At 52.7% G+C, this 25,100-nt stretch overlaps 1 protein-coding gene across 16 annotated transcripts in view; it reads right to left on the reverse strand.

Moving 5' to 3' along the window:
* The window catches only part of ADD1 (adducin 1), a 105,030-nt gene that overhangs the window by 8,095 nt on the left and 71,835 nt on the right, over nt 1-25,100 (reverse strand). For 5 of the 16 annotated variants that reach the window (XM_029064050.2, XM_029064051.2, XM_039911953.1 and 2 more), the window contains exons 5-15: nt 20,937-21,017; nt 20,216-20,365; nt 18,517-18,660; nt 18,330-18,428; nt 16,878-17,054; nt 14,208-14,549; nt 10,510-10,611; nt 9,173-9,262; nt 8,356-8,448; nt 1,851-2,007; nt 685-837 (exon numbers count right to left, since the gene is read on the reverse strand). In XM_029064050.2, the coding sequence (XP_028919883.1) occupies nt 685-837; nt 1,851-2,007; nt 8,356-8,448; nt 9,173-9,262; nt 10,510-10,611; nt 14,208-14,549; nt 16,878-17,054; nt 18,330-18,428; nt 18,517-18,660; nt 20,216-20,365; nt 20,937-21,017 (1,588 nt within the window). The remainder of the gene's footprint in view (nt 1-684; nt 838-1,850; nt 2,008-8,355; nt 8,449-9,172; nt 9,263-10,509; nt 10,612-14,207; nt 14,550-16,877; nt 17,055-18,329; nt 18,429-18,516; nt 18,661-20,215; nt 20,366-20,936; nt 21,018-25,100) is intronic. The other 11 variants (XM_029064058.2, XM_029064063.2, XM_029064055.2 and 8 more) reach the window with 7 other exon arrangements.

A 25,100-nucleotide genomic window follows, 5' to 3' on the forward strand; every position in this document is an offset into this window, starting at 1 on the left:
GCTCAATAAATACCATTGATCGATCCATCATGACAGACTGGTAGAAAAAGGAATAAACGAGGAAGCAAAATCTGGTTTCCAAACTCAACACTCCATGCTGCACACAATTTCCAGGGTCTCCCCTCCCTAATGCCGCTGTGCAATGACAATCCCCGGCCTAAAAGGGTCCCCGCCCCTTGGATCTGGTAGCCCAAAGAGGAAAGCCCCTGTGGCGGCCAAGGAAACCAGGGCTGGACAGGCCTCCACAGAGCAGCCGAGCCGGCCGGCGGGAACTCGACACGGGGCGGAAACTGGCTGGCTCTGAACTGACGTGCGCGGGGATTAAGCCACGTCTCTTCACCGAGACGCCCAAGGTTGAAGTCACCCGCAGTACGGGCCCGACCTAGTATAACAAGATGGCCTCTCGGACGATCGCGAGGAACAGCTGTTACGTCGTGAGCGGTGAAGGGTTAGTGTGGGACGTGATCCCGAGGGAACGCCGGAAACTAGGCCCAGGGAAGATTTCCTCGGGAGCAGAAAGCAAGACCAAAACACCACCCCCGGGAGGACCAAACAAGGCCCCAAACCTGCAGCCCCAGAGGGAAGAATTCAGGTGAGCACCAAGGCCTCCACAAGCAGAGGGCGGGGAGGGCGAAGAGTCCCCCGGGGCGGATTTAGGAAGTGGTGATCTATCATACTCAGTACCTGAGGTTTCGGTAAAAAGGTCAGGATTGGAGTTTAGTGCTTTGATGACTGCAGTGTGAAATTCCTTGTGGGAGGAGGAGGAGGAGGAGTAGGAGGAGGGCTTCGGTTCGTCAGACTCTTCGAGGGGGAGGCGGGGGGCTTTCTGCTGCAGAGCTGAACAAGAGACCCGTGCAGCGGTGAACGCACGGTTAGCAAAAGACTCTGACCCAGCGAACCTCCACGGCCAAGAAAAACGCTCCTCCCACTACGCCCTGAGATGGTTTGGGGCGGCTCCTCGGGTCTGGGGGTCGGAGGGATTCATGAAAGGTTTTTGACCACCCCCTTGCTCGTCCAAAGCGTAAGTAAAGTGTCTGGCTCTCCTCCTGGGGTCTGCATCAAAGACTGTCACCACACAGGTTACCGGCATCTCCAATGCTGACAGGAAGCCCGCTTCCTGGAAGGATCCACAGGGCAGGGGGAGAAGAGGCAGCATGCATTCTTTTATTTCTTTCTTCCTTTTCTCTCTCTCTCGCGAGGAGGGGGATGGAGCTGACCTCCAAATGAGGCTCGGTAGAGCAATCCTGACGCTTGGAGCCAGTTGACAGAGTCAACGAAGCCCTGGAGCTGCACATAGTAAGCGCTCAATAAATACTATTGAATGAATGAATGAATGAATGAATGGAGATCCCACTTGTGGACGTGACATTTGTTTTACAATGGGTTATCGCTTCTGGATCCTAAAGGTACCGATGCTCTGTTGGACCGCTTCCGGTAGTTTAGGAAGCCGCCTGGGTCTTTTTAAATCATGTTTAAATCATGTCTACTCTCTTTTTAATGCTCTCCCGGGCGTTTTAATACAGTGCTCTGCACACAGGAAGAGCTCAACGCTACTGAAAATGCCACTCATTCTCTTACCGGTCACCATCTGAAGGAGGGGGATGGAACTTTTCATCTCACTGGCTTTTAACAAGATCTATTCGATACCCAAATTCAGCTCGCCCCCTAAGTCAACCGCCTTGGGCTGAACTCAGTCAAGCTATTTACCCTAACACGGCCCAGGCAAAACCTGCAGTCTGTGGAAAAGGGGGTGAAGAGTCTCGAGTTTCCTCAGGACCTTCCAAACGGCTTAACGCGCAGGAGGGGGCAAGCGGAGCTCGCTCGAAAACGGCGACAGCAAGCTCACAAACCTTCTGGGCCCTTCTGTTTCCGCTCCACTTCTCTGCGATACTCTTCCAGTTCTCGGTCAGTGAGTTTGTTGAAGGGATTCGGTCCCGTTGTGCTCACTATGACTTTGGGCTGATATTCCTTCTCAATGATTGCCTTTGACGCAGTCACCAGTTCTCCCTGGGGGCGGGGGGGAAACCCCAAAAAACAATTACCACGGGTCTACCACAAAAACCGCTACTTAGAGTCATTTTTATCCCCTGACAAAGGTTGAGGCAGCAAGCAGAAAAAACAGAAAACACAAAACACAAGAAAAGCAAAACAGAAAAAGCCCCTCAAAACCCCAAACATTCAGATTAGTAAAAAATGAATCCATGAGGTGTCGCCTTCGCTTTCCTTTAGGACAAACGGCATTCTCGGTTTGGGAAGCTTTAGAAAGACAGGTCAATTGGTCAAAAGTAAACTGGACACTAGAGACGGAAACAGAGGAAAAGTTTCAGAGATAAAAGACTCCAAGGGCTGGGAAGAATTTATCGTCAACGTTCCCTTGAGCAAAAAGAAATTAGCTTTACCTCTCTAGTCAAAAACGAGACTCCAATTTCTTTGAATGCCAAACGGAGAGAAGACCTGCTCTCTCACTTTATCGCTACAATTAGTGGGCTGGGGAATGCACCGAGACTTGCTTCCATCCAGAAGAGGATGGAGTTTGGTTTGGATGGCTACGCGCTGGTTGAAGCCCTCTCCCAAAGGCCTCTTTTGGGAAAAGAGAAGTTGGTCACTCTTGATCTAAGGGCCGCAGGGGGGTACTCGGTGATGACGGGGTGCTGGGGGAAAACCCAAAATGGTGTTCTCCGCGTCTCGGGCAGTGCCAACGTCCGGTGGAAATCTGAGCTAGCGCTGAGCTACTTCCTAATTTTGGCGCCGCTGGTCTACTGCTTCCTACAAGGAAAGAGAGGTCAGCAGTCCTGAGCAATGACGACTTAAAAAAGTCATCATCGCAAGGCAGGGTGTCGGGTAAATAGCTGCGGGGTATTCTGAATACTTCGAATGAGCTGTTTCAAAGAAGCTTGAGGGATGTTGAATCCCTTTTGGGTGCTCTGCCTGTTGCGCTCATACCCGCGGCCTGGAAGGAGCCATCCCGAATCGACCGCACGCATCCGGAGGCGAGGCTGGGCTCACGGAAATCCAGGACTTCCCTCGCATTTCCCCGGCACTGCCCTCAGGGGTCTGACTCCGCTGATTTCCATTTCACCCCAACCTTCCTTGCCACTGACAGAAACACCGACGAGGATGGGTCGGCTCCAGGCACCCCTTCTTCCTTGGGGCTCGCTACTGGTGCGACGCGCTACGCTGTCTGTTCTCCCCACCCACCCTTTACCCCGTGCAGGTCTTCCCTCCCTCCACGTTGGGACTACAGAGGGGCTGGAGAATTTGGAACATTCATCCGGCAGCGGGTCTCTCTGCACCACGGGGCACCGCGGTGTCTGATGAGATGGCGGTATCGGTCAAGGCACGTGGACTGTACGTTCCCAGCATCATGGGACTGGCTGTATGTAGTTTTTTGTTTTTTCCATGGTATTTTTAAGAGCCCGACACTTATCACAGACACTGGGATAAGAGTTATAGATAGATTTGATTGTATCCACCCCACAGCTTAGTACAGCGCCTGGCACATAGTCAGCGTTTAAAAAAAACCATACTAATTATTATTATAGATGTTAATCAGTTTGGACACTGTCCCTGTTCCACATGGGGCTCGCACTCTTAACCCACATTTTACTGATGAGGTAACTGAGGCACTGAGAAGTGAAGTGACTTGCCCAAGGTCACCCAGCCGACAGGTGGTAGAGCCAGGATTAGAACCCGGCGGGTACTTCTGGCTTCCTTTGAATCAGTGATTAAAAGTCTTGAGAATGCCAAAAAACACCTCTCCACTTTAACGTCAGCCATCCTAATCTGGCAGCCGGTCGAAGGGAGACCCCGGGTAATAACCACCCTACTTTCAACGGACCGTTTGAAAAAATTCCCCCAGCATCTTCTGGAAAATGCTTTGGCCTGCAGCCCCATTCACTGGGCTAGAGAGAGAGAGAGAGAAGAAATCACCCCTCCTCCAGGAGACCTTCCCTAAACCCTCACTTCCTCTTCTCCCACTCTCCTCCTACTCCCGGGTGGCCCGTGAATTTGGATTTGAACCCTTTATTTACCCTTCCCTCGGCCCCGTGGCACTTAATGTCCGTCTCTCCTTCTGGAAGGTAATCTCCTTGTGTCTAGTGATTCTGTTCTACTGGACCCTCCCAAGAATTTAGTACAGTGCTCTGCCCACCGTGGGTGCTCAATAAATACGATTAACTGTGAAGAAAACGTTCCCGGGTTATATGACGTTCATAAGAGTCCCTCCATCCTCACCAGAGTGCATGAAAATCAGAGCTGCAGAATATACAAATACACTAATGTGGGTATGCAGCAGACCCCCCCCCCCCCCCATAACCAAGAAGCCTGTAGCCCCCCAGAAGGGGGAAGCTCCCCAAGAAGGTGCCCAAGAGCTGACTGCGCCACGTTTATCACGAATTGACTATCGCTTGCTTTGAAGACTCCACATGAACGTGAGGCTGGAGCAAGATAGCGTCCCCCCACAAGTCCCCAAACCAAACTAAATCAAAAGAAAGAGGTAATCGATTGATTTCCATGCTGCAGCACCGGTTGGAGAGAGCGCAGCTTCCTTCAAGACTGGAGGAATCAATCAATCATATCGATCGAGTGCTTGCCGTGTGCAGAGCACTAAACTAAGCACTTGGGAGAGTGTGACAGAACAGAGTTGGTAGATCTGCTCCCCGCCTACATCGAGCTTACGGTCTAGAGGGGGGGACAGGCATTAATGTAGATAAGTAAACGGCGGACGTAATGGACGTAAGGGCCGTGGGGCTGAGGAAAGGGTGAATAAAGGGGGCAAATCCAAGCACAAGGGCGAGGCAGGAGAGGGAGAAGAGGAAATGAGCGCCTTTTCGGGGGAGAACTCACCGCGAAGGGGCTGGCGGCAGGGACGCCCCCACGCCTGGGCCGGGGCTCCGCTCTCCGGGGGCCGGGAGGCCGAGGGACCGACAGCGCGGCTCTTCCGTTCTGAGCGGGAGTTCCTCCGGGTCAGGGATGGGGCGGCCGCCGGCTCTACCTGCGCTCCGGGGGCCGGGGAGCGGGGGCCGCCACGAGACCAGGAGATCAGCCTCATTTGCCTCATGGTGAGGGGCGCCACCTCACCCTCGAAGGAGAAGGGACGGCCCAGCTGTCCCTGCCCCCTCCGGCTCCCCTACCTGTGCCGGGACCCGCCCGCTGGGCCGGGGCGGCCGGCGAGGACAGGGTAAGGGAAGCCGGCCTGCTCTGAAGTCAGTGGGGCCCGGCACAGGCCACCGGGCTGCGGAGCCTGGGGCGGCCCAGAGGGTAATAATAATAATAATAATACAAATAACGTTGCTATCTGTTAAGCGCTTACTATGTGCCGAGTACTGTTCTAAGCGCTGGGGTCAGGTTGTACCACGTGAGGCTCACAATCTTAATCACAATCACAATGGGTTCGAATCCCGGCTCTGCCACTTGACAGCTGACTGTGGGCAAGTCACTTAACTTCTCTGTGCCTCAGTTACCTCATCTGTAAGATGGGGATTAAGACCGTGAGCCCCACGTGGGACAACCTCATTCGCCTGTGTCTACCCCAGCGCTTAGAACAGTGCTCTGCACATAGTAAGTGCTTAACAAATACCGACATTATTATTATTACCTCCAGGCTTGGAAGGAAACCAAAGGCATTGAAGCCTGGAACTCTAATTCCCAGGCCCAGAGCACCAGTCGCTGAGCCCAGTGTCCTGTCCTTGCCAGCCGGGGCCTTGGCAAGCCCGAGGGCATCTCTGTAGCCTGCTTGCAGGGCAGCGGAAGACTATTTCTCCACCCACCCACCCGGCCGCTCAGTCTTGCACTGATGCTGGAAGAGGATTCTCAAACTGTCTCTCTTCCTCTCCTGCCCCCAACCCTATCCTCCTCCCCTTCTCTCTCTCCCTCTTCCATACCCCCTTCCTCCAGCTTCCCCAGTGCTGAAGGTGCAGCAAGGCTGGGGAGGGATTCCCAGCTCAAAGCAGCTGCTGCTAGAGAAGCAACAGGGCTTGACTTGGGGGCTGAGACAACACAGAGCTCAGAGAATAGTCACGGGGGTGGGGGTTTTATAAACATGGGTAAAAAATGGGCTTCGCTTTCAAAGCCTGGGGGTTCCTTTTTTTTTTTTTTTGGACTCACCCATCTTCAGAGTGAGGGTTTCTATGGTCCTAGCACGGTCTTTGGGCATTTGCAAGTGAAGTAAAAGCCTTCCTGAGGGCTCTCGACCACCAGCCCCCCACGTCCCCGTACCTGCTGGCCCCAGGGCCCACGAAGACAGCCGACTGGACTCCACGGGGGCGCTTCCCAATGTCTTGGCTGGAAAATAAATGCTTTATACCCCGGGGCCAGAACCACGCATCCCACAAAAGATGGTCAAAATTGACCCGGGGGGGGGGGGGTGTCCCACGGAAATTCCGGTTCCTTTCCTGGGTGGGGAGAAGGGAGATTTCTCCCGTAAAAACATTTCTTCCCATTTCAAAATGACCCACCTCTCCCCGGTTCTACTGATGCAGGTGGAGCCACCACACCCATGTGTTCAAATGTCTGAACGAATTTCCATCAGGCAGGATTTACAAAGCCACATAGGTCTAGTTTGGCCGGGGAAAGGGTGGGGTCGGTTTCTCGGCCAAGAGACATATCCCCCCCCCCCGCCCCGGTCAAAGCTTCGTTCTTAAAAAACGTGCGTTGGGGGGAATTGGCTTAAGCCGGGAAGGGCCCGAAAAACCCGGTAGGGGACGGAGGATGCTCCTTCTCTGGCTGCTGCGGCTCTGGCTCGTTCTCTGGGCAGCCCACAGCCGTAGAAAGACCCTTAAAGGATCTCTTCGGGGTTCTCGAGCCCCCGCCGACCCGCCGTGCGCGTTAAGCGGAGGTGAAGCCCGGTTGTAGGAACGCATCATTGGCCTCCCGCGCTCAAAGAGGTCCGCGTCATCAAAGAGCCCGGGACTTGCCCCCGGTTCTGGTTCTCATCTCCGCCACTCGCCTACGGTGTGTGACCTTGGGCAGGTCACCTATCTTGTCTATGCCTCAGTTTCCTCATTTGTAAAATGGAGGACGAGATACCTATTCACCCCTTCCTCCTAGACCGGGAGCCCCGTGCGGGACAGAGCGCGTCCGAGCTGCTAACCCTCTATCTAATGATGCCGGCGCTTAGTACGGTGCGCGGCACAGAGTAAGCACTTAAGAAACCCCATCATTGTACAAAGGTTAGGCTCTAACTCTGGCATTTTTCTCCCTGTGGGCATTCTTCCCCCTTTTCCTGCACGGATCCCTATTTTTTTTTTTTTATCGCTTTGATATTAATAATAATGATGGTATTTGTTAAGCGCTTACTATGGGCCAAGCACTGTTCTAAGCGTTGAAATGAATCCAGGAGCGTGAAAAGTCATCCACTGCTCAACGCGTGTTTCTTGGTGCCTGATTTCTAGCCCCTCCCTTAGAGCACGGTGGTCTCGGGGGCCCCGGGAAGGTGCAGTCCAAAGTCCTGCTTTTTGAAACATCGCCCTACTACTATATTCTGTATCTTCCCTAAATCTGGACATCCTGCAGAAACCCTGTGTCTACCCCAGCGCTTAGAACAGTGCTTAGCACACAGTAAGCGCTTAACAAATACTCTATTATTCTAATGGGCATCCTCAACAATAACCACAACACAGAACTTTCAATCGCCTCAGAGAGGTCTCAAACGAGCCTACCCGGGTCCTCCAAGTGCTAAAACAAGGAGGAAGAGGAGAAGAAGAAGAGGAGGAAGAGGGAGAGGAGATGTGTACACTGAAGACTCCCCCCGGGGGGGCCTGGTTAAAAAAAAAATATCCCGTCCGAAGTCGACAGCGAAAGGATGACCGTGGTCGCCGGGACTTTTCCGAGCTTCCCAAGACGGTGGATGCAAAGTGACCCAACAGAAAGACAAACGCTCATTTCTCGACATCGTCCGTCTCTAAGAGTAGAACAGCGGTCCGAGGGCCACCTCGCTGGCCCACGGGCCTCCTCCGGGCTCTTCGCCAGGGCTCCCTCACGTCTGTGGAGCCGGGACAAGGCCGAGACTCAGCGCACGTACGATGGATGGCGTTTGAGATTGCTTTAAAACCAAAAACATGCACCAACCAAAAAACTCCGCATGCAGAGCTTTCATAGCTACCAACGGATGGCAGATCTACAAACACCCTCCCGCCAAAGTTTGCCGTCAAAGTAGAGAGCACTGCTCCGCGGTGTCGTCTACTCAGTTTCACCCAGAATTTTCAGATCCACCTAAGGCCAGTGTGAAAACTCGGAAGAAACAGGGCGGGCTGGGGGGGGAAGGGGAAGGCGGGGGGCGGAAAGCACAGAGAGAAGTGAAGGCTGAACAATACGGCATAGACCGGTAGGTGGTTAATGACAGGGCAGAATAAGTACCTTTCTAACTGAGAGAGATTTAGCGGGACTAAAGGCCTGCTTTGTGAGATCGAGCCCTTCAATAGTTTCCGTACAGTCAGAGAGGGGAGCATCCTGCAACAGTAAACCGAGTAAACAGAGCAAACCAAGCCCGGGCTTTGAACAGAGAAACCAAGAGCATTTCAGCGCCAGCTAAGAACATGCAGCAAAGGCGGTCCTAGACGCAGACGACGACGGACACCACGGGACATGCAGGGCGGTATCATACTCAGGGACTGACATACGGCGTCCGGAGCCGAGACGTTAGCAAAACTGCAGACAGTCCAACAGAGACACCTCAATCCTCGATTCATCAAAATATCAGGCGTCTTTAGGTCCTCTGTCGTAAAACCATCCGTTGCCCCAGCAAAGGCGTTGACCGGTTCTGTTTTTCATCATCATTCAATGCTAAAACTGCCCTTAAACTCGCATTATACAGTACGGGAGCTTACCTGCTGAAAACTAATGGCTTCTACTCAGGCAGGCCCTGGTTTTCGTCACCTCAATCTCTCCCTTGGCCTCCTCCGCGCTCGTATTTTAGGGGGCGGGGCAAACCCACCGGGAAGCCCTTTCGGGGCTCAGCTTCGCCTCGCCTATCTAAATGCATGCGTTCCCTGCGTATTCCGGAGACATGCTCAAACTCCGCAGCTGAAGCCTCTTCACGAAAGCAGGCTGGCATCACCGCGGACACTCACCTCAGAGGCAGTCATCCTTCCGAGGAAAGAACCATTTCACAATGACATTAGCACAATTCAGCAGGGCACACGTTAATGCTGAAGAAGCTCTGAGCTTTTCTCACCTGTACAAGACTCCTGTCCATTACCACCCCACAAAGAACCTGTGATTGAGGGCCGGCGGTTTTAATATCCTGCAAATTTTGCTCTCGGATCTGTGGAGGGGAGGGAGAACAGATCAACGTGAACAGCGGGAAGAAACGGAGACTTTCGGTGCTGACATTTTTCGTTGTTTTGGAGCAGCTATGACTCGGGGGGGGGGGGGGGGGCGTCCAGAAAGCTCCTGTCTCCCTCCCCTCCACCTTTTCTCTCCCAGTTCTCCGCCCGCCTCCGACACCACCCTCCCACGCCCCTCCTCCACACACCCCGTTTCCGTGTATACGAAAGAGACGGCAGGAGGATCTCATCCAGGAAGCCGGGAGATCCGTAGTAACAAGTATTAGATTTAATCCCGCTGTCCAACCACCATAAATTCAGAGTCTCTATCCCTTTTCTATCCCTTACTGACTGATGTAACCGCGGCCTAACAGAAAAACCACCGTGAGACTCAGGGACTAGCTAATTTCTCGTTCCACCTTTACCTTCTGTGCCTTCTGGCAGCTAGCTAGCTACTCTGTGGACTCCGTCGGGGAAAAACAGAGTCATTGGGATGTTTCCTTCCCAGCTCCGCTAGGGGAGAATCGGGGCAATAACGTAGGCGCTAATGAACGGTAACATTCGGGAACATTCTGAACTCTGGACAATCGCCCATCCTTACCGAGGACTGCTAAACGGAACTGAAAAATATAAATGTTAACTTCATACACAGCAAGAATCGAGCTAGAGGGCAAGCACACGGAAGGGAGGGCCTGGGGCTTGTGCTCCTGGTGTGTGCCCTCCCAGGCGCTCAGTACGGTCCTTTACACCCCAACTGGCGCTCACTAAGCACAGCGTGGCTTAGTGGTAAGAGCACGGGCTTGGGAGTCAGAGGTCGTGGGTTCTAATCCCCACTCCGCCACTTGTCTGCTGTGTGACCTTGGGCAAGTCTCTTAACTTCTCTGTGCCTCCGTTACCTCATCTGTAAAAATGGGGATAAAAAAATGTGAGCCCCAGGTGGGACAATCTGACTCCCCTGTATCTACCCCGGCGCTTAGAACAGTGCTCTGCACATAGTAAGCGCATAACAAATACCATAATTATTATTATTACCCACGACTACCGCAAAGGGCAACAGGGGGAGTGTGAAGCTTTGTCTCATCCTTGCTGAGATGGAGAAATGAAGCTCCCGCGACCTTATCCGGTAGCCCCGGGGTGAATGACGGGAACCTTTCTTGGGGAAATCGACAGGTCCCAAAGGAACCGCCTGAAACCGCCCTCGGGCCCCGAGCCCGGAGTAGGAATACATCTGGCTGCCAATACCCACCTTGTTTCTCATTTCCTGGACTTCTTTGGGATTCGTGTTCAATGGGACAAACAGGTTAGGGACGGCAGAGGTGGAGGTTCTATGTCCACCCTCTTTAGTCCACTGGAATATCAAGAACAGTTGAAGAGTCAGGATCGCTAGAACGGCGAGGGACAACCAGAGTCTCAAATCCACACCACACCTGGTCATGCGCGGCACGGTACACAGAGAGAAGCGAACCAACGACCGCACTCCGTTTCTCGACTCCCGACCCCTTCGGAGCGACGGCAAAATCGTCCCCGACACCTCCAGCGGCACGCTGGAAGCGGTGGGCGCCGAGGCCGTGACTCCGCCAGAAACCCGGTGGGGAAAAACTGGTCTGACCACCCGGCAGAGACGCTAATCGACAGCCCCGATCCGAGAGGGGTTTCTTGGGCGAGGACCTTCGGAGGGAGGGAGGGAGGGAGAGAGGGAGGTCGATCGCCGATTCACTGCTCTGCTGACCAACGGACGCCAAAGCAAACTCAAAGCATAAGATGACAGGAGTGTGGTAAGCAGTGTGATGTTACTAACCGGGGGGAATGAATGGTTTTTTTTTTTTTGAAGTGCGAGCCAAGAGTGGGCATCACCAAAGTTTGGCCAAGTTAATAGTAGCTACAGCGTCAGAATGTTCTGTTTGTACAAATATTTCATCACAAGAAAATTGCTGGATGAAGATTTATACAGCAGCTTCCTGGTGGAGCGGTTTGGTGATGTCGAATATTTTGTATAACCGAAGAGGCTAAGAGGTTTTTACAAAAATATCCCAAACAGAAACTTGAAGAGCTTCATGAGTTCTTGGAAGAAAGGCTGTTTTCTAGTTTCAGTGCCCCTTGGACGTGGACGCTTTTCGGCTCCACGAATCGTTTGGTGTCTCTGAGCGTCAAGCAGCGTATTTATTTTATTTTTTTAAATCTCTTGCTCATTCTTTAATGTAAAAAATGCACTGAACGTTAAAACAAGCCAGTTTGGGGAAGCAAAAGCAGTGCTTTTCCGGGTATTTTCAGGAGACGAGAGGGTAGCCATAAACCGTAAAACTCGAAAGAAAGCAACATAATTCGGAAAATGCTTTGCCACCGTAAAGGAAAATATGGAATGATCATGGAGCTGTGCAATACTCACTGATGATTATCTTCTCAGATAAATATAATCCAGCTATTTATTAAAGATCATTTTAGTCAAGACATTTATACCACAACTTTAGCAGACTAAAACTGTTGTTTTTGTTTTTGTTTTTTTTAAAAAAATCAGGAACAAGGATTACAAAGTAAGCATATACCTGGAACACTGAGTTTTACACTGCCTCGGGGCAAAAGAAAAATAACACCCATCGCAGGTGGAGGTTTTCCTTTCCTATTTAGGTCAATTATAGATACTGCGGGGTGGGGTGGGGGGATTCAGGGCTTGTTTTTCAAGTTGACGGCAAACTGAAAACTGCTTTGGGGGCGGAGGGGACAGGGGAGGGACAGTCCGTGAACACGCACGTATCTATAAATTTATGTACACATCTACAAATGCTATATTTTATAAATTGTATATGGGGACTAACGGTCCTCTCCCCCTCTAGACCGCTCGTTGAGGGCAGGGAACGTGCCTACCGACTCTGCTGTACGGTACTCTCCCGAGCGTTGACTACAGTGCTCTGCACCGAGTAAGTGCTCAATAAATACCACTGACCGGCTGATTGGAAAAAAAAAAATATCACTGAGTGATCAACTGACTGAGGAACAGCAAGGCAGCTACTCCACTTTTCCTTCTGGAAGAATCCTTAAAAGAATTTTGATTTTTCCTTCAACGAGCCACGCCAGGTATGTGAAAAAGAAAAACAAGAGACCCCCAGACGACCAGCACATACACACAGAGAACCTCTTCTCTGTTTTCTTCAGGGCTTTCTAGACGCGACTACACGCCGCCTTAAGAAGACGGCTACTCCCTGAGAAACATCTCTGAAAGAGAAAGACACCAAGGACCCATCTAGGGAATACTGAGCTCTCTTTATCAATCTGTAAAGTAAAGCAGACGTTAGGAAGAGAATCGAAAGGTGAACTCTGCCTGCCCGCTGCCCCATTCGGCGGCGAGGCTCTCTAAAGCCTCACCCGAGACCCTCCGTGGGCCGGCGGCGGCCCCCTCTTCGAGAACGAGGAGGCCCCTCCGAGAGCGGTCGCTATTCAGTCATGCACAGGCCCATTCTAGGCTTTGCTTCCCTAAGCCGCCAGAGGAGCGCGCAGCTGCAGATTTCCCTGCACCCTCGGCATGCGGCAAGGGGGCCGGCGCCCGGCGGGTGACCGGTAGCCACCCGTCCCGTCCCGTCCCTCCCCGGCCAAGGGGGGTAGGAGTCCGGGATGGGGGGGGGGGAGGTGGGGAGGGCGGGGGATCCGAGCAGTCGGAAGCGGGGAGGGACCGGGCTCCGGGAACTGGGCAGAGGGGGCAGAGGACGGGGCAGGGGGGGAGGAGGCGTTCCCCAGAGCTCCTGGCCGGCAGTCCCTTCCCGGGTCCGGCGGGGTGAGGGGGAGGGAGACCGGTCCGGCCAGGTCTCCCCGCGGCTAGCCCCCGGGCCACCCGCCGTCCCCTGCGGCTGCTGCTGTGGCTTCCCTCCTCCTCCTCCTCCTCCCCCCGCAGCCCCTGACGGGAGGTCCTCAGACCCGCTTCCTCTTCCCCACCCCGGGGAACCGTCTGCTAGGGCGCCGCGAGGGAGCTTCGGGTCGGGAGCCCTCGGACGCCTCTGCCTTCCAACGGGGATCTTTCCAGGCACGTTTTAAGCTTCGAAGCGGCATTAACAACGAAAAAAAAAAGGTGCACCGGGTGCAGGAGCTGCCAGTTAGTGCCTGCCGATGGCCTGAGTTGCACTTTAGTCATGCCTCACCCAGCTGGAACCGGAAGAAAGACTTTTCACTTATGGCCATCTACTTTCATGCAACAGTCCATGCACGGGGCGTGGCCCGGGTGCCTTTGGAGGCTTTGGGACACAGAGAAGGGAGGAAAACCAGAGGACAGAGAAGCTAAGCTGAGAAAACCCACACCGGGCCAAGGCAAAACTGCTTAAGAGCACCCCCAGGTCCTTAAAGAGAGCCGACGCGTCTGACTGCGGCATCGGCGCTCGGCCTGACGTGGCCGTTCCCCGGCCTGCCGTGTCAGAAGTTTTTTTTTGGTTAGGCGCTCTACTAAGCGCTGTGGTAGACAGGCGCTAATCAGACTGGACGCAGTCCGTGGGGCTCCCGGTCTCAATCCCCATTTTACGGGTGAGGACACCGAGGCCCGGAGAAGTGACGGGATCTCGTCACCCGGCGGACAGGAGGCAGAGCCGGGATTAGAACCCGGGCCCTCTGACTCCCGGCGCCCGGACTCTTTCCACTAGGCCAGGCGGCTTCCCACCCCTCCCTCGGCTACGTTTCCCGATAGCCGGGACCGCCTCGAATTCAGCGGACAGAGGGAGGACGCGTTTAAGTCCGAGTGGGGCCGCAGGATAGAGTGAGCCAGCCGCCGATCCCCGACTCTTAAGCAGTTTGGAGCCCAAAGCGTCGGTCCCGGCCGGCGGGACCGCGGGCGGTCCGCCGACGGGGCCTAGCGTCCCCGGACGGGGAGGAAAGGACGGCCGGAGCTTCCCAGAGCCTCCAAAGTTCCCTCCGCCAGTCCCGGTTGCTCTACATCATCTAACTATGAACAGTAAGGTAGGCACAGACCAAGCAGTTGGTAATACAGCTTGGCACGCAGACACCGGACGAGAGAGACTGCAGCAAGGGTTTCACGTGATCGTGTGTAATGTTCGTCCACACCTTAGTCTTCGACTTGGGGCTTCCGTTCTGCCCTTCCTCTGCGGTGTCGTCCCCTCGGCCAGAGTTCAGCCACCGGGTCTTCTCTCGCTGCTGTTTCTGAAAACTGTGCCTGAGAGGGGAGCGACTGCCCGAGTCCCCGTCGCTCGCCAGGGAGAACCCGGTGACGCTGGCGGGGACTTCCACGTCACTGTACTTTTTCGATTTCTCTCGCAGAGCAGGGCACCGATACGGGTAGCCGGTTCTATAGCCCTGGGGAGACAGATCCACCGTCAGTCCCCCGCCGCGGGGGCCGAGGGTAAGGAAGAAAGCCCGCACCGACGGAGCCCCGACAGCACGGTCGACGGCATGACAATCCGCGGGCCAACCCTCCGCCGTGCTGACAGGAGACCCGGGCCCGACTTCGTCCCTCGGGAGACCCCTAGATCCCTGCCCGCTGTGAATCTGGAGGACAGCCCGGACCCCAGAAGACCCCCTGCTATCTATTACTTGCGGCGTGGGCGTCTACGTGTCGAGCACTGTTCTGAGCGCCGGGGAAGATACGAGATAATCCTGTCGGAGAGTCCCCGTCCCACGGGGGGCTCACGGTCCGCTAACGTCCCCTCTGCCGCTCTTCCCTTCCAGAGGGTCCCCGCCTAACGTGTTCCCCCGCCTGCCGCCGGAGCCACTGTTCATCTTTAAAAATCGCTTCCTCCGAACGGCGAGGGGATCGGCCGGAAGCCGGCCGGCCGACCCCCGTCCCGAGGTCGGCGGCGGGAAGCCCGGGGACAGAGGGGTGCGTTTGCGACCCCGGGAATATCCCGGTCGATCCCGCAAGTGGACACAGAGCTTAGAGATCTAGGTCTTTCATACACAACTCGCTAGTACTATTCTTGCGTTAGCTGTCATATACTCCCTTTCCCTCTGCTCTCCCCCTTTCTCCTCCCCCCAGCACTTATGTATATTTGTATATATTATTTATTACTCTATTTTATTAATGATGTGTATACATCTGTGATTCTTCTTATCTACTTTGATGGTATCGATGCCTGACTACTTGTTTGTTTTGCTCTCTGTCTCCCCGTTTTAGACCGTGAGCCCGTCGTTGGGCCGGGATCGTCTCTATCTGTTGCCGAACTGTCCGCTCCAAGCGCTTAGTACCGTGCTCTGCACACAGTAAGCGCTCAATAAATACCACTGAATGAATGAGTGAATGAATTACACTCTGTCATTTCCCCTATCTGTACTTTTATATCTGTCCCCCCTCTCGACTATTAGCTCCTGGTGTGTGGGCAAGGATCACGTCGACCAACTCTATCCTATTATACACTCCCAAGTGCCTAGACAGCGCTCTACTCGCGGTAAATTCATTCAATTCATTCAGTCGTACTTACTGAGCGCTTACTATGTGCAGAGCACTGTCCTAAGCGCTTGGAATGGACAATTTGGCAACAGATAGAGACGATCCCTGCCCAACGAAGGGCTCTCAGTCTAAATGGGGGTGGGTAAGTGATTGATAAATAGCCCCGGTTGATAGGAAATTGGGCGATAGAGAAGCAGCGTGGCTTAGTGGCGAGAGCCCGGGCTTGGGAGTCCCAGGTCATGGGTTCTAATTCTGACCCCGCCACTTATTAGCTGAGTGACTCTGGTCAAGTCACTTCACTTCTCTGTGCCCTTCTCAGTTCCCTCATCTGGAAAATGGGGATGACGACTGTGAGCCCCACGTGGGACAGCCTGCTCACCTCGTATCTACCCCAGCGCTTAGAACGGGGCTCGGCCCCTAGTAAGCGCTTGACAAATACCACGATAATACAAGTTAATCAGGTCTGACAAAGACCCTTCCTCACAGTCTACAGGAGAGAGGAAGGAGAGGTACCGGATTCCCATTTTAGAGATGAGAAAACTGAAACCCAAGGCAGAGCCGGAACCAGGACCCAGATCCTCCGACTCCCGGGCCCGTGTTCCTTCCCTGAATGGCTTAAGGGATCCTTCCCCAACTACCTCTTCCCGCCTCCTCCTTTCCCCATCTTTCCTGTGACGGGCTGAAGTCCGGGCAAAGATATCCCGGGAAGCAGCGTGGGAAGCAGCATGGCTCAGTGGCAAGAGCCCGGGCTTGGGAGTCAGAGGTCATGGGTTCGAATCAAGGCTCCGCCACTTGTCAGCTGTGTGACCTTGGGCAAGTCACTTCACTTCTCTGGGCCTCAGTTCCCTGATCTGGAAAACGGGGATTAAGACTGTGAGCCCCATGTGGGACCTGATGACCCTGTGTCTACCCCAGCGCTTAGAACAGTGCTTGGCACATAGTAAGCGCTTAAGAAATACCAACATTATTATCCCCAGTGCTTACTTCAATCTGTCTTCCCTGGGGGGCTCCTCAGGCCATTCCTTTTCTCCCTCTCTTCCCTCCTCTTCCTCTGGCCACGTCCAGAGCCTCTCCTCTGCCCTTCCTCTGAGCGCGGGGCTGACCCGGGTGACCGTCCCACCCTCAGAAGCCAACGGTCTCCCCCTCGCCGGCCGCGGCCCGTCCGCGCGCGCCCCGGTGAGAGGTCCCACCCGTATCCGCCCTTCCCCGGCTCTGCCCAACGCCCACGTCAGTCTTACCAGATTATCCAGCATTCGCATGAGGGCTTCGAACTCCTGCTCCCCAATCTGCCACTTGGGATGGGAGTCGGGGCCCTCCCCTGCCGGAGACTCGGGGGAACGCGACTTGGCTTTGTACTTCCCGGGGTCCAGCAGGACTAAGTTGTCCGGTCCTCCCGCGCTAGCCAGCGTACGGACCTAGTGACGGAGGACGATGGAAAGGTTCGGTGGCCGAGGCCGACTGAAACTTCACCTACGCCTAGGACGCCGGTTAAAAGGCGCCCCTGATGACCAACCCCCCTCCATCTTATTACGAAACTTGATGTTTCAAGAACGAATACTTCCCGAAAGACAGAGGATCGTTTCGGGTTGTGTCGAAAGGTTCGACTCCAGGGTTCGAGGGGAGCCTTGGTGGGCAAAACCCTCCTAACCCAGATGGGCTGAGCCGGCTCCTGCCCCAGCTGGAAGAGTCATTTGCGCCTATTTGCTGCCCTGCCTGTTTTTTCTGTTTTGCTTTCCTGGTATTTATTAAGAGGTCACTATGTGCTAAGCGCTGGGGGAGACACAAGCCAATCAAGTTAGACACAATCTACGTCCCAGCTTCATTCAATTGTATCAAACGCTCAGTAAATATGCACGCAGAACACTGTACTAAGCATTTGGGAGAGTACAATATAACGATCAACACACTCCCTGCCCACAAGGAGTTTACGGTGCAGAAGAGTCTTTATCCCCATTTTACGGATGAGGTAACGGAGGCACGGAGCCATGAAGTGACTTGCCCAAGGTCACACAGCAGACAAGTGGCAGGGCCGGGATTAGAACCCAGGGCCCTCTTACTCCCAGGCTTTTCATCTCTCATCATCCCGCTGCAGAAGCAGTGTGGCTCAGTGGAAAGAGCCCGGGCTTGGGAGTCAGAGGTCATGGGTTCAAATCCCGGCTCTGCCCCTTGTCAGCTGGGTGACCGTGGGCAAGTCACTTCGCTTCTCTGAGCCTCAGTCACTTCATCTGTAAAAATGGGGATTAACTGTGAGCCTCACGTGGGACAACCTGATGACCCTGTATCTACCCCAGCGCTCAGAACGGCGCTCTGCACATACTAAGCGCTTAACAAATACCAACATTATTTATTATCTCTCACACGCGGTTCATATCTCCGTGCAGTACGTCGGCTTGAGAGTCACAAAGGGCATATTAGAGAGGTGCTTCGTATTTATCGGGCTGGTCCAGGGGTCCCCTGGGTGCAGTTGAACAGCCCGTTCTTGGAGCCAACCGATCTGTTTCCACAATGGCCCCGGATGCCCCTCCGACGAGCGCCACCGGGTTGGAGTCTTCCAATTTGGAGGGTTTACCCGTCGTCCCTTATAATTCCAACCAAAGTATCCCCGCCCCAGGAACCAAACCGAAATAGAAAACCAAAAACTGAATCCTCAGTCGAACGGAAACCGCGAGTCCACCGAGAGAACCACGTACCTGAATCTCACAAGCCACCACAAGATTGTGGATGTAGAAGAAAGCCTCTTCCACCGTCTCTCCAACCGACACCAAACCGTGATTTCTGAGAATGAGAACCTGAAGGAAGAAGCCATCACGGGGAGTAGGGGATGAGAACAGGGAGAAGGATATTTTCCTCATCCCCTTAATCATCAGGCCCGCTTACCTTGCTCTTAGGGCCTAAATTTTTCTGAATTAAGACTTTTTCGTCGTCGTCCACGAGGATCCCATGATAGTCGTGATAGGCCACTTCTCCGAGGGAGAGTGCTTCAGGTGAGATGGGCAACAGGCCACATTTCATTGCAGAAACCTAAAGGAAAGTTACGGGAATGGTTCAGCCACGGACGCATGTGAGCCGGGGCAAGATAATCCGTGGGCAGGCTGCTCTCCCAGGCCCTTTGGGTCATTCATTCATTCAATAGTATTTATTGAGCGCTTACTATGTGCAGAGCACTGGACTAAGCGCTGGGAATGGACAAATCGGCAACAGATAGAGACAGTCCCTGCCCTTTGACGGGCTTACGGTCTGATCGGGGGAGACAGGCAGACGAGAACAATGGCAATAAATAGAGTCAAGGATCTAAAGAGAGTCATGCGATGGAAGGACGGGATGATCCCGCCTTTGAGGAGCTTTCAGGCCACTGCCCAGGAGGATCTACGGCTAAAGACATATCTTCAACATTCATTCAGTCGTATTTATCGAGCGCTCGCTGTGGGCAGAGCCCTGTGTTAAGAAACACCCCCACTTGAAAGGAAAACGTTAGGAAAACCACGGAAAATATTGGACAAATGAAATCCTCCTTTTTCCTCTTGAACTTTTCGTCTTCCCTCGTAACGGATACCTAAAGCTGTGCCCTTAGAAAGGATAAGTCCTTGATGGGAGCGGGGTAACGAGAATGAGTCTCAAAGTAGCAGCCTGAATAAAAAAGCAGGGTCCTTGCTTCCTATTAATTTAAATCCAGGCTGAATATAGTGAAAAGGAAAGGTCAGGAGGTGTCCCAATAATCTCTATACGCATCTGAGGAACGGAATGCACCGGCCCAGCTTCGTAAAAACCCCCTCTCTCATTTTTCTGGGGTACCCAGGGCGGTATCGGAAGCTTAGCCACCTTGGTGACATTCAAGAAGAGAATGTTGAGCTGAGAAGCAGCGTGACTCAGAGGGAAGAGCCTGGGCTTGGGAGTCAGAGGTCATGGATTCGAATCCCGGCTCTGCCGCTTGTCAGCTGTGTGACCGTGGGCAAGTCACTTCACTTCTCGGTGCCTCAGTTACCTCATCTGTAAAATGGGGATTAACCGTGAGCCTCACGTGGGACAGCCTGATTACCCTGTATCTACCCCAGCGCTTAAAACAGTGTTCTGCACAAAGTAAGCGCTTAACAAATACCAACATTATTATTATTATTCAACCAATACCACTCCAAGCACTCTAGAAGGACAACAGGCTTCTGCCAAAGAGGCAGGGCTTTCCCAAACTAGCAGGGAGTGCAATTCTTTTTCCAAGACCGAGCCCGACTCGTGCCAGGTTGGTAAAAGTTTGTTTTATCGTTGGTAAGAGATTACTGGGAACTCTATTCTCAAAGCCCGACTCCGACAGGGCCGATCTGAAGGTAGTCCAGACCACCAGGTATTTTTTTACAGAAATGACAAGCCCGCAAAGTCCAGAAATGCACTGAGGAGGCTCAGGGGCGGAAATTAAGGCAGCTGGGAAGTCAGACCCAGACGTCAAATCGGGAAGAAACACATCGAGCGGCATCAGCGAGCCCAACTTTCCAACCGGCAGAGAGCATCTGAACAGTGACGCACACTAGCCCTAACTAAGTATGATTAACCGGCCAGTTCGGCCATCCAAGGAAGTCACACCTACCGCAGCCCCGGCTGGGGTATGAATGTGCACGATACATTTAACATCAGGTCGGGCAGCATAAATTGCCGAGTGCAGAGTAAAACCCGCTTGGTTGACTCCCAGATTAGTGCTCCCGCGATCGACCACGTCGCCCTGGAGGTTGACTTTGACCTGAAAATACGGGGAAATACGCGTTACGCAAAACGGGACTTGGAAGTCAACGGCGCATTCATAATCCCGCCAAATTGTTCTCAGCTCTTCCGGCAGTCGGGCCATTAGGCCGGTAGGTTGCATCAAATGTTTGCCTTGAGAAAATCTGGGACCCAACAGTCCTTTCCCTCACGTCCCAAAGACTTTCACTTCCCATCACACCCCATATCTTTGACGTCGGGTCAGGAAAAAATCCGAGGAAAACCAACTATCCCACCCTCTCTTTTCTTAGAGAAAATCCTGGCGTGATATTGAAATACAACCATTAGGACGTTTTAATACCGAAGGCGGAGCAGTGAACGTTCGTAGGAAAGCAAAATGAAAGAAGGATCCTTAAGAACTCGGAGTTTAGAGTCCAGGAAAGCGGTGATTTCTGACTCGCAGAGCACAAGTAGGAACAGACTGATCCACTTGAACCCGAACGTCTGGAAAAGCAAGACTGTGGCTCGGGCAGCGGGACGGAACCTCTGCTTTTAGTCTAGTTACTGATCCGCACTTTCAAGGAAAACGGAAAGACGCGTGACTTGCTCACCAGACTGGATGAGGTCACCTCGCTGTAAAGAAGTCCGAAGGGCACAATGAGGAAGTGTTCCTGCTCGGAACTCACTCTGGCCTGCAGGGAATATAAAAGAGAAAGCGCTCAAGAGTCTGTACCACACAACCACGCTCCCGCTCTTGGCTTGAGGAAGGCCCAAAGGAAAAATCAAGGCCTCCTGCTTGCTGCTAATTATAATACTCGGGAGGAGCCCATCTTCGAACTAACTGCCTTGCGTGCGACTCCACAGAAGTTCTTTGACAACAAGAGCGCTATGAAATTTCTGCCAAGCGATCCCAGCTTCGGGCCTTCTTAGGTTGGACGGGGCGTTCGCTCTTACTTCCTCCCCCTCCGGTATCCTCGGGTGGCCAGCAAACGACGGACCTTATAGAATCTTATCCCTGGACGGACATCGCTTAATAAATACCAACGTTACTGGCGGGGGAGACTAGATTGGAGAGACTTTCCCCAATTAGCGCTGAGCCCGTTGTCGGGTAGGGATTGTCTCTGTTGCCCAATTGTAGCTTAGTACGGTGCTTTGCACACAGTAAGCGCTCAATAAATACAACTGAACGAACAGCCCCCCACCTCATACCCCATCCGGCTCCCTCTCCCTTCGGCATCTTCCACACACCTGAATCTGTGACCTTTGGGCACCCGATATCCCCCCGCCCCGCAACCCCACAAGCACTTACATACATCTCTTTAAATCATATAATAATAATGTTGGTATTTGTTAAGCGCTTACTATGTGCACAGCACTGTCCTAAGCACTGGGGTAGATACAGGGTAATCAGGTTGTCCCACGGGAGGCTCACGGTTAATCCCCGTTTTCCAGCTGAGGGAACTAAGGCCCAGAGAAGTGACTTGCCCACAGTCACCCAGCTGACAAGTGGCAGAGCCAGGCTTCAAACCCACGACCTGTGACTCCCAAGCCCGGGCTCTTTCCACTGAGCCATGCTGCTTCTCTATATACCATATAAACTATAAATATATATATATTCTATAAATCATTTACTTATATTAATGTCCATCTCCCCCCTCCAGACCGTAAGCTCGTCGCGGGCAGGGCACGCGACCAACTCTCGCGAATTGTGTTCTCCGAAGTGCTTAATAATAATAATAATAATGTTGGTATTTGTTAAGCGCTTACTATGTGCAGAGCACCGTTCTAAGCGCTGGGGGAGATACAGGGTAATCGGGTTGTCCCACGTGAGGCTCAGAGTTAATCCTCATTTTACAGATGAGGCAACTGAGGCCCAGTGAAGTGACCTGCCCACAGTCACACAGCTGACAAGTGGGGGAGCGGGGATTAGAACCCATGACCTCTGACTCCCAAGCCCGGGCTCTTTCCATTGAGCCACGCTGCTTAATGCAGAGCCCTGCACACAGTAAGCACTGAAGAAATACCAGTGATGAAGATGAAGGCGATGGACATTAAAAAAAGCAGCAGAGTATAAAGACTAGGTGATTAAGTACACAAGCCCTGTTGGGCCGAGGGAGCCGTAGGGTGGGCACTGGACAGTTAATAATAATAATAATAATAATAATAATAATGATAATGTTGGTATTTGTTAAGCGCTTACTATGTGCCGAGCACCGTTCTAAGCGCTGGGGGAGATACAGGGTCATCAGGTTGTCGCACGTGAGGCTCACAGTTAATCCCCATTTTACAGATGAGGTAACTGAGGCACAGAGAAGTGACTTGCCCCCAGTCACACCGCTGACAAGTGGCAGAGCTGGGATTCGAACTCATGATCTCTGACTCTCTTTCCACTAAGTCTCAAGATGCCCCCTCACTGACTCTTGGGGCACCACAAACCGGGCAGGATATTCATCCAGTAGTATTTATTGAGCGCTTACTATGTGCAGAGCACTGTACGAAGCGCTTGGAATGGACAAATCGGGTGCTTGGATTGGCAAGACACCTCCCCAGCCCTGGGAAAATAACAAGCTGTCAGCCGGCGACGTGAGGTCTGGGAGGGTGAAATCATCTGCGCGTCGACTCTCGCTCAAAAAGCGGCCCCTGCTTGCTCCCTGGTGAGCAGGACGAAGCTCCGCTCTCCTCTCCAAAACCGCGGGCGTTTTTGAGTTTACAGAGAGGAATAACATGGCCCGGCCAAGAGGGGCTCCATCTATTTCTCGTCCTCTCGATCTGAGCCCACCTCCACCCCCCAACGGGCATTAGCAGCGTGGCTCAGTGGAAAGAGCCTGGGCTTCGGAGTCCGAGGTCATGGGTTCGACTCCCGGCTCTGCCACTTGTCAGCTATGTGACTGTGGTCGAGTCACTTCACTTCTCTGGGCCTCAGTTCCCTCATCTGGAAAATGGGGATTAACTGTGAGCCTCACGTGGGACAAACTGATGACCCTGTATCTCCCCCAGCGCTTAGAACGGTGCTCGGCACATAGTAAGCGTTTAACAAATATCAACATTATAATTATTAACTGGGATGGGATTTTTCCTTTCCTAAAGCAAGCGCCTCAAGTCCCCTTTCAGGCATCTGCTCCTTGATTTTGTGAAATTCGTCTCCAGTTATAGAAACTCAGGCTCTGGAGTTGTCTTTTTATAGTCACCCTTGTTCTTTTTTAAAAAAAATCGGATCCTGCAATCCCAGCTCTAAAGTGAAACTAGCCCATCGCCCTAATTCTCGTCTGAATTCTGAAATGGGTTGTGCGGGGGGCCGGGGGTGTCTTTAGAGTCTGGATTCACTGAAGGCGCAATTCCATTGTGACTTTCCTAGCTAATAATAATAACAACGGTATTTGTTAGGCACTTACCACGTGCCAAGCCCTGTTCTTCATTCATTCAATCGTCTTTATTGATAATTGTGGGATCTGTTAAAGGCTTACTACGTGCCAAGCGCTGTCCTTCATTCATTCAATCATCTTTATTGATAATTGTGGCATCTGTTAAGCGCTTACTACATGCCAAGCGCTGTTCTTCACTCATTCAATCGTCTATGGATAACTGTGGGATCTGTTACGCGCTTACTACGTGCCAAGCGCTGTTCTTCATTCATTCAATCAATCATCTTTATTGATAATTGTGGGATCTGTTAAGCGCTTACTACGTGCCAACGCTGTTCTTCATTCATTCAATCTTTATTGATAATTGTGGCATTTCTTAAGCGCTTACTATGTGCCAGGCGCTGTTCTAAGTGCTGGGGTAGATACGAGGTCATCAGGTTGTCCCACATAGGGCTCACAGTCTTAATCCCCATTTTACAGATGAGGGCACTGAGGCACAGAGAAGACCAAGTATCACTTTTTCCTGCACCCTTTTCCTTCCTCAGAAGCATTTTAAAATGGAACCAAAGGATTCAAGCACATTTGGCATTTCAAAGTCTATTAGCTCCTTTGGGGCAGGACTGTGTCTATCTTATTCTGTGGTATTGCACTCTCCCAAGTACTTAGTACAGTGCTCTGCACACAGGAAGTTCATTCATTCAATGGTATTTACTGAGCGCTTACTATGTGCAGAACACTGTACTAAGCACCTGGAATGGACAATTCGGCAACGGATAGAGACAATCCCCGCCCAGTGGCGGGTTCACGGTTGAATCGACTGTGTTAAGTGTGTGCTTAATAAATACCACTGAGTGATTCTCAGCTAGCCACTCAGGTCCTGCGTCCCTCCTTGACTGTGTCTCCCCCGATTAGACCGTAAGCCCGTCAGTGGGCAAGGATTGTCTCTATCTGTTGCCCAATTGTCCATTCCAAGCGTTTAGTACAGTGCTCCGCACATAGTAAGCGCTCAATAAATACTATTGAATGAATGAATCAATCTTTCATTCTCAGGTGGCTGCTCCTCCTGTGTTTTCAAGTCTCCTCCTTGCTAAAAAAGCCTTCTCTGGATCCCCGTCTCCCTCCTCCCTTGGAAAAAAAACAACCACCCACCACCCTCACTGCCTCTCTTTTTGACCCCCTACAGTCAGATTCCTCCCCCCCACAGGCTTTAATAATAATAATAACAATAATGATAATAATAATAATGTTGGTATTTGTTAAGCGCTTACTATGTGCCGAGCACTGTTCTAAGCGCCGGGGTAGACATAGGGGAATCGGGTTGTCCCACGTGAGGCTCACAGTCTTCATCCCCATTTTGCAGATGAGGTCACTGAGGCCCAGAGAAGTGAAGTGACTTGCCCACAGTCCCACAGC

This window comes from Ornithorhynchus anatinus, chromosome 4 (assembly GCF_004115215.2).
Source record: "Ornithorhynchus anatinus isolate Pmale09 chromosome 4, mOrnAna1.pri.v4, whole genome shotgun sequence".
In the NCBI taxonomy this organism is placed as follows: domain Eukaryota; kingdom Metazoa; phylum Chordata; class Mammalia; order Monotremata; family Ornithorhynchidae; genus Ornithorhynchus; species Ornithorhynchus anatinus.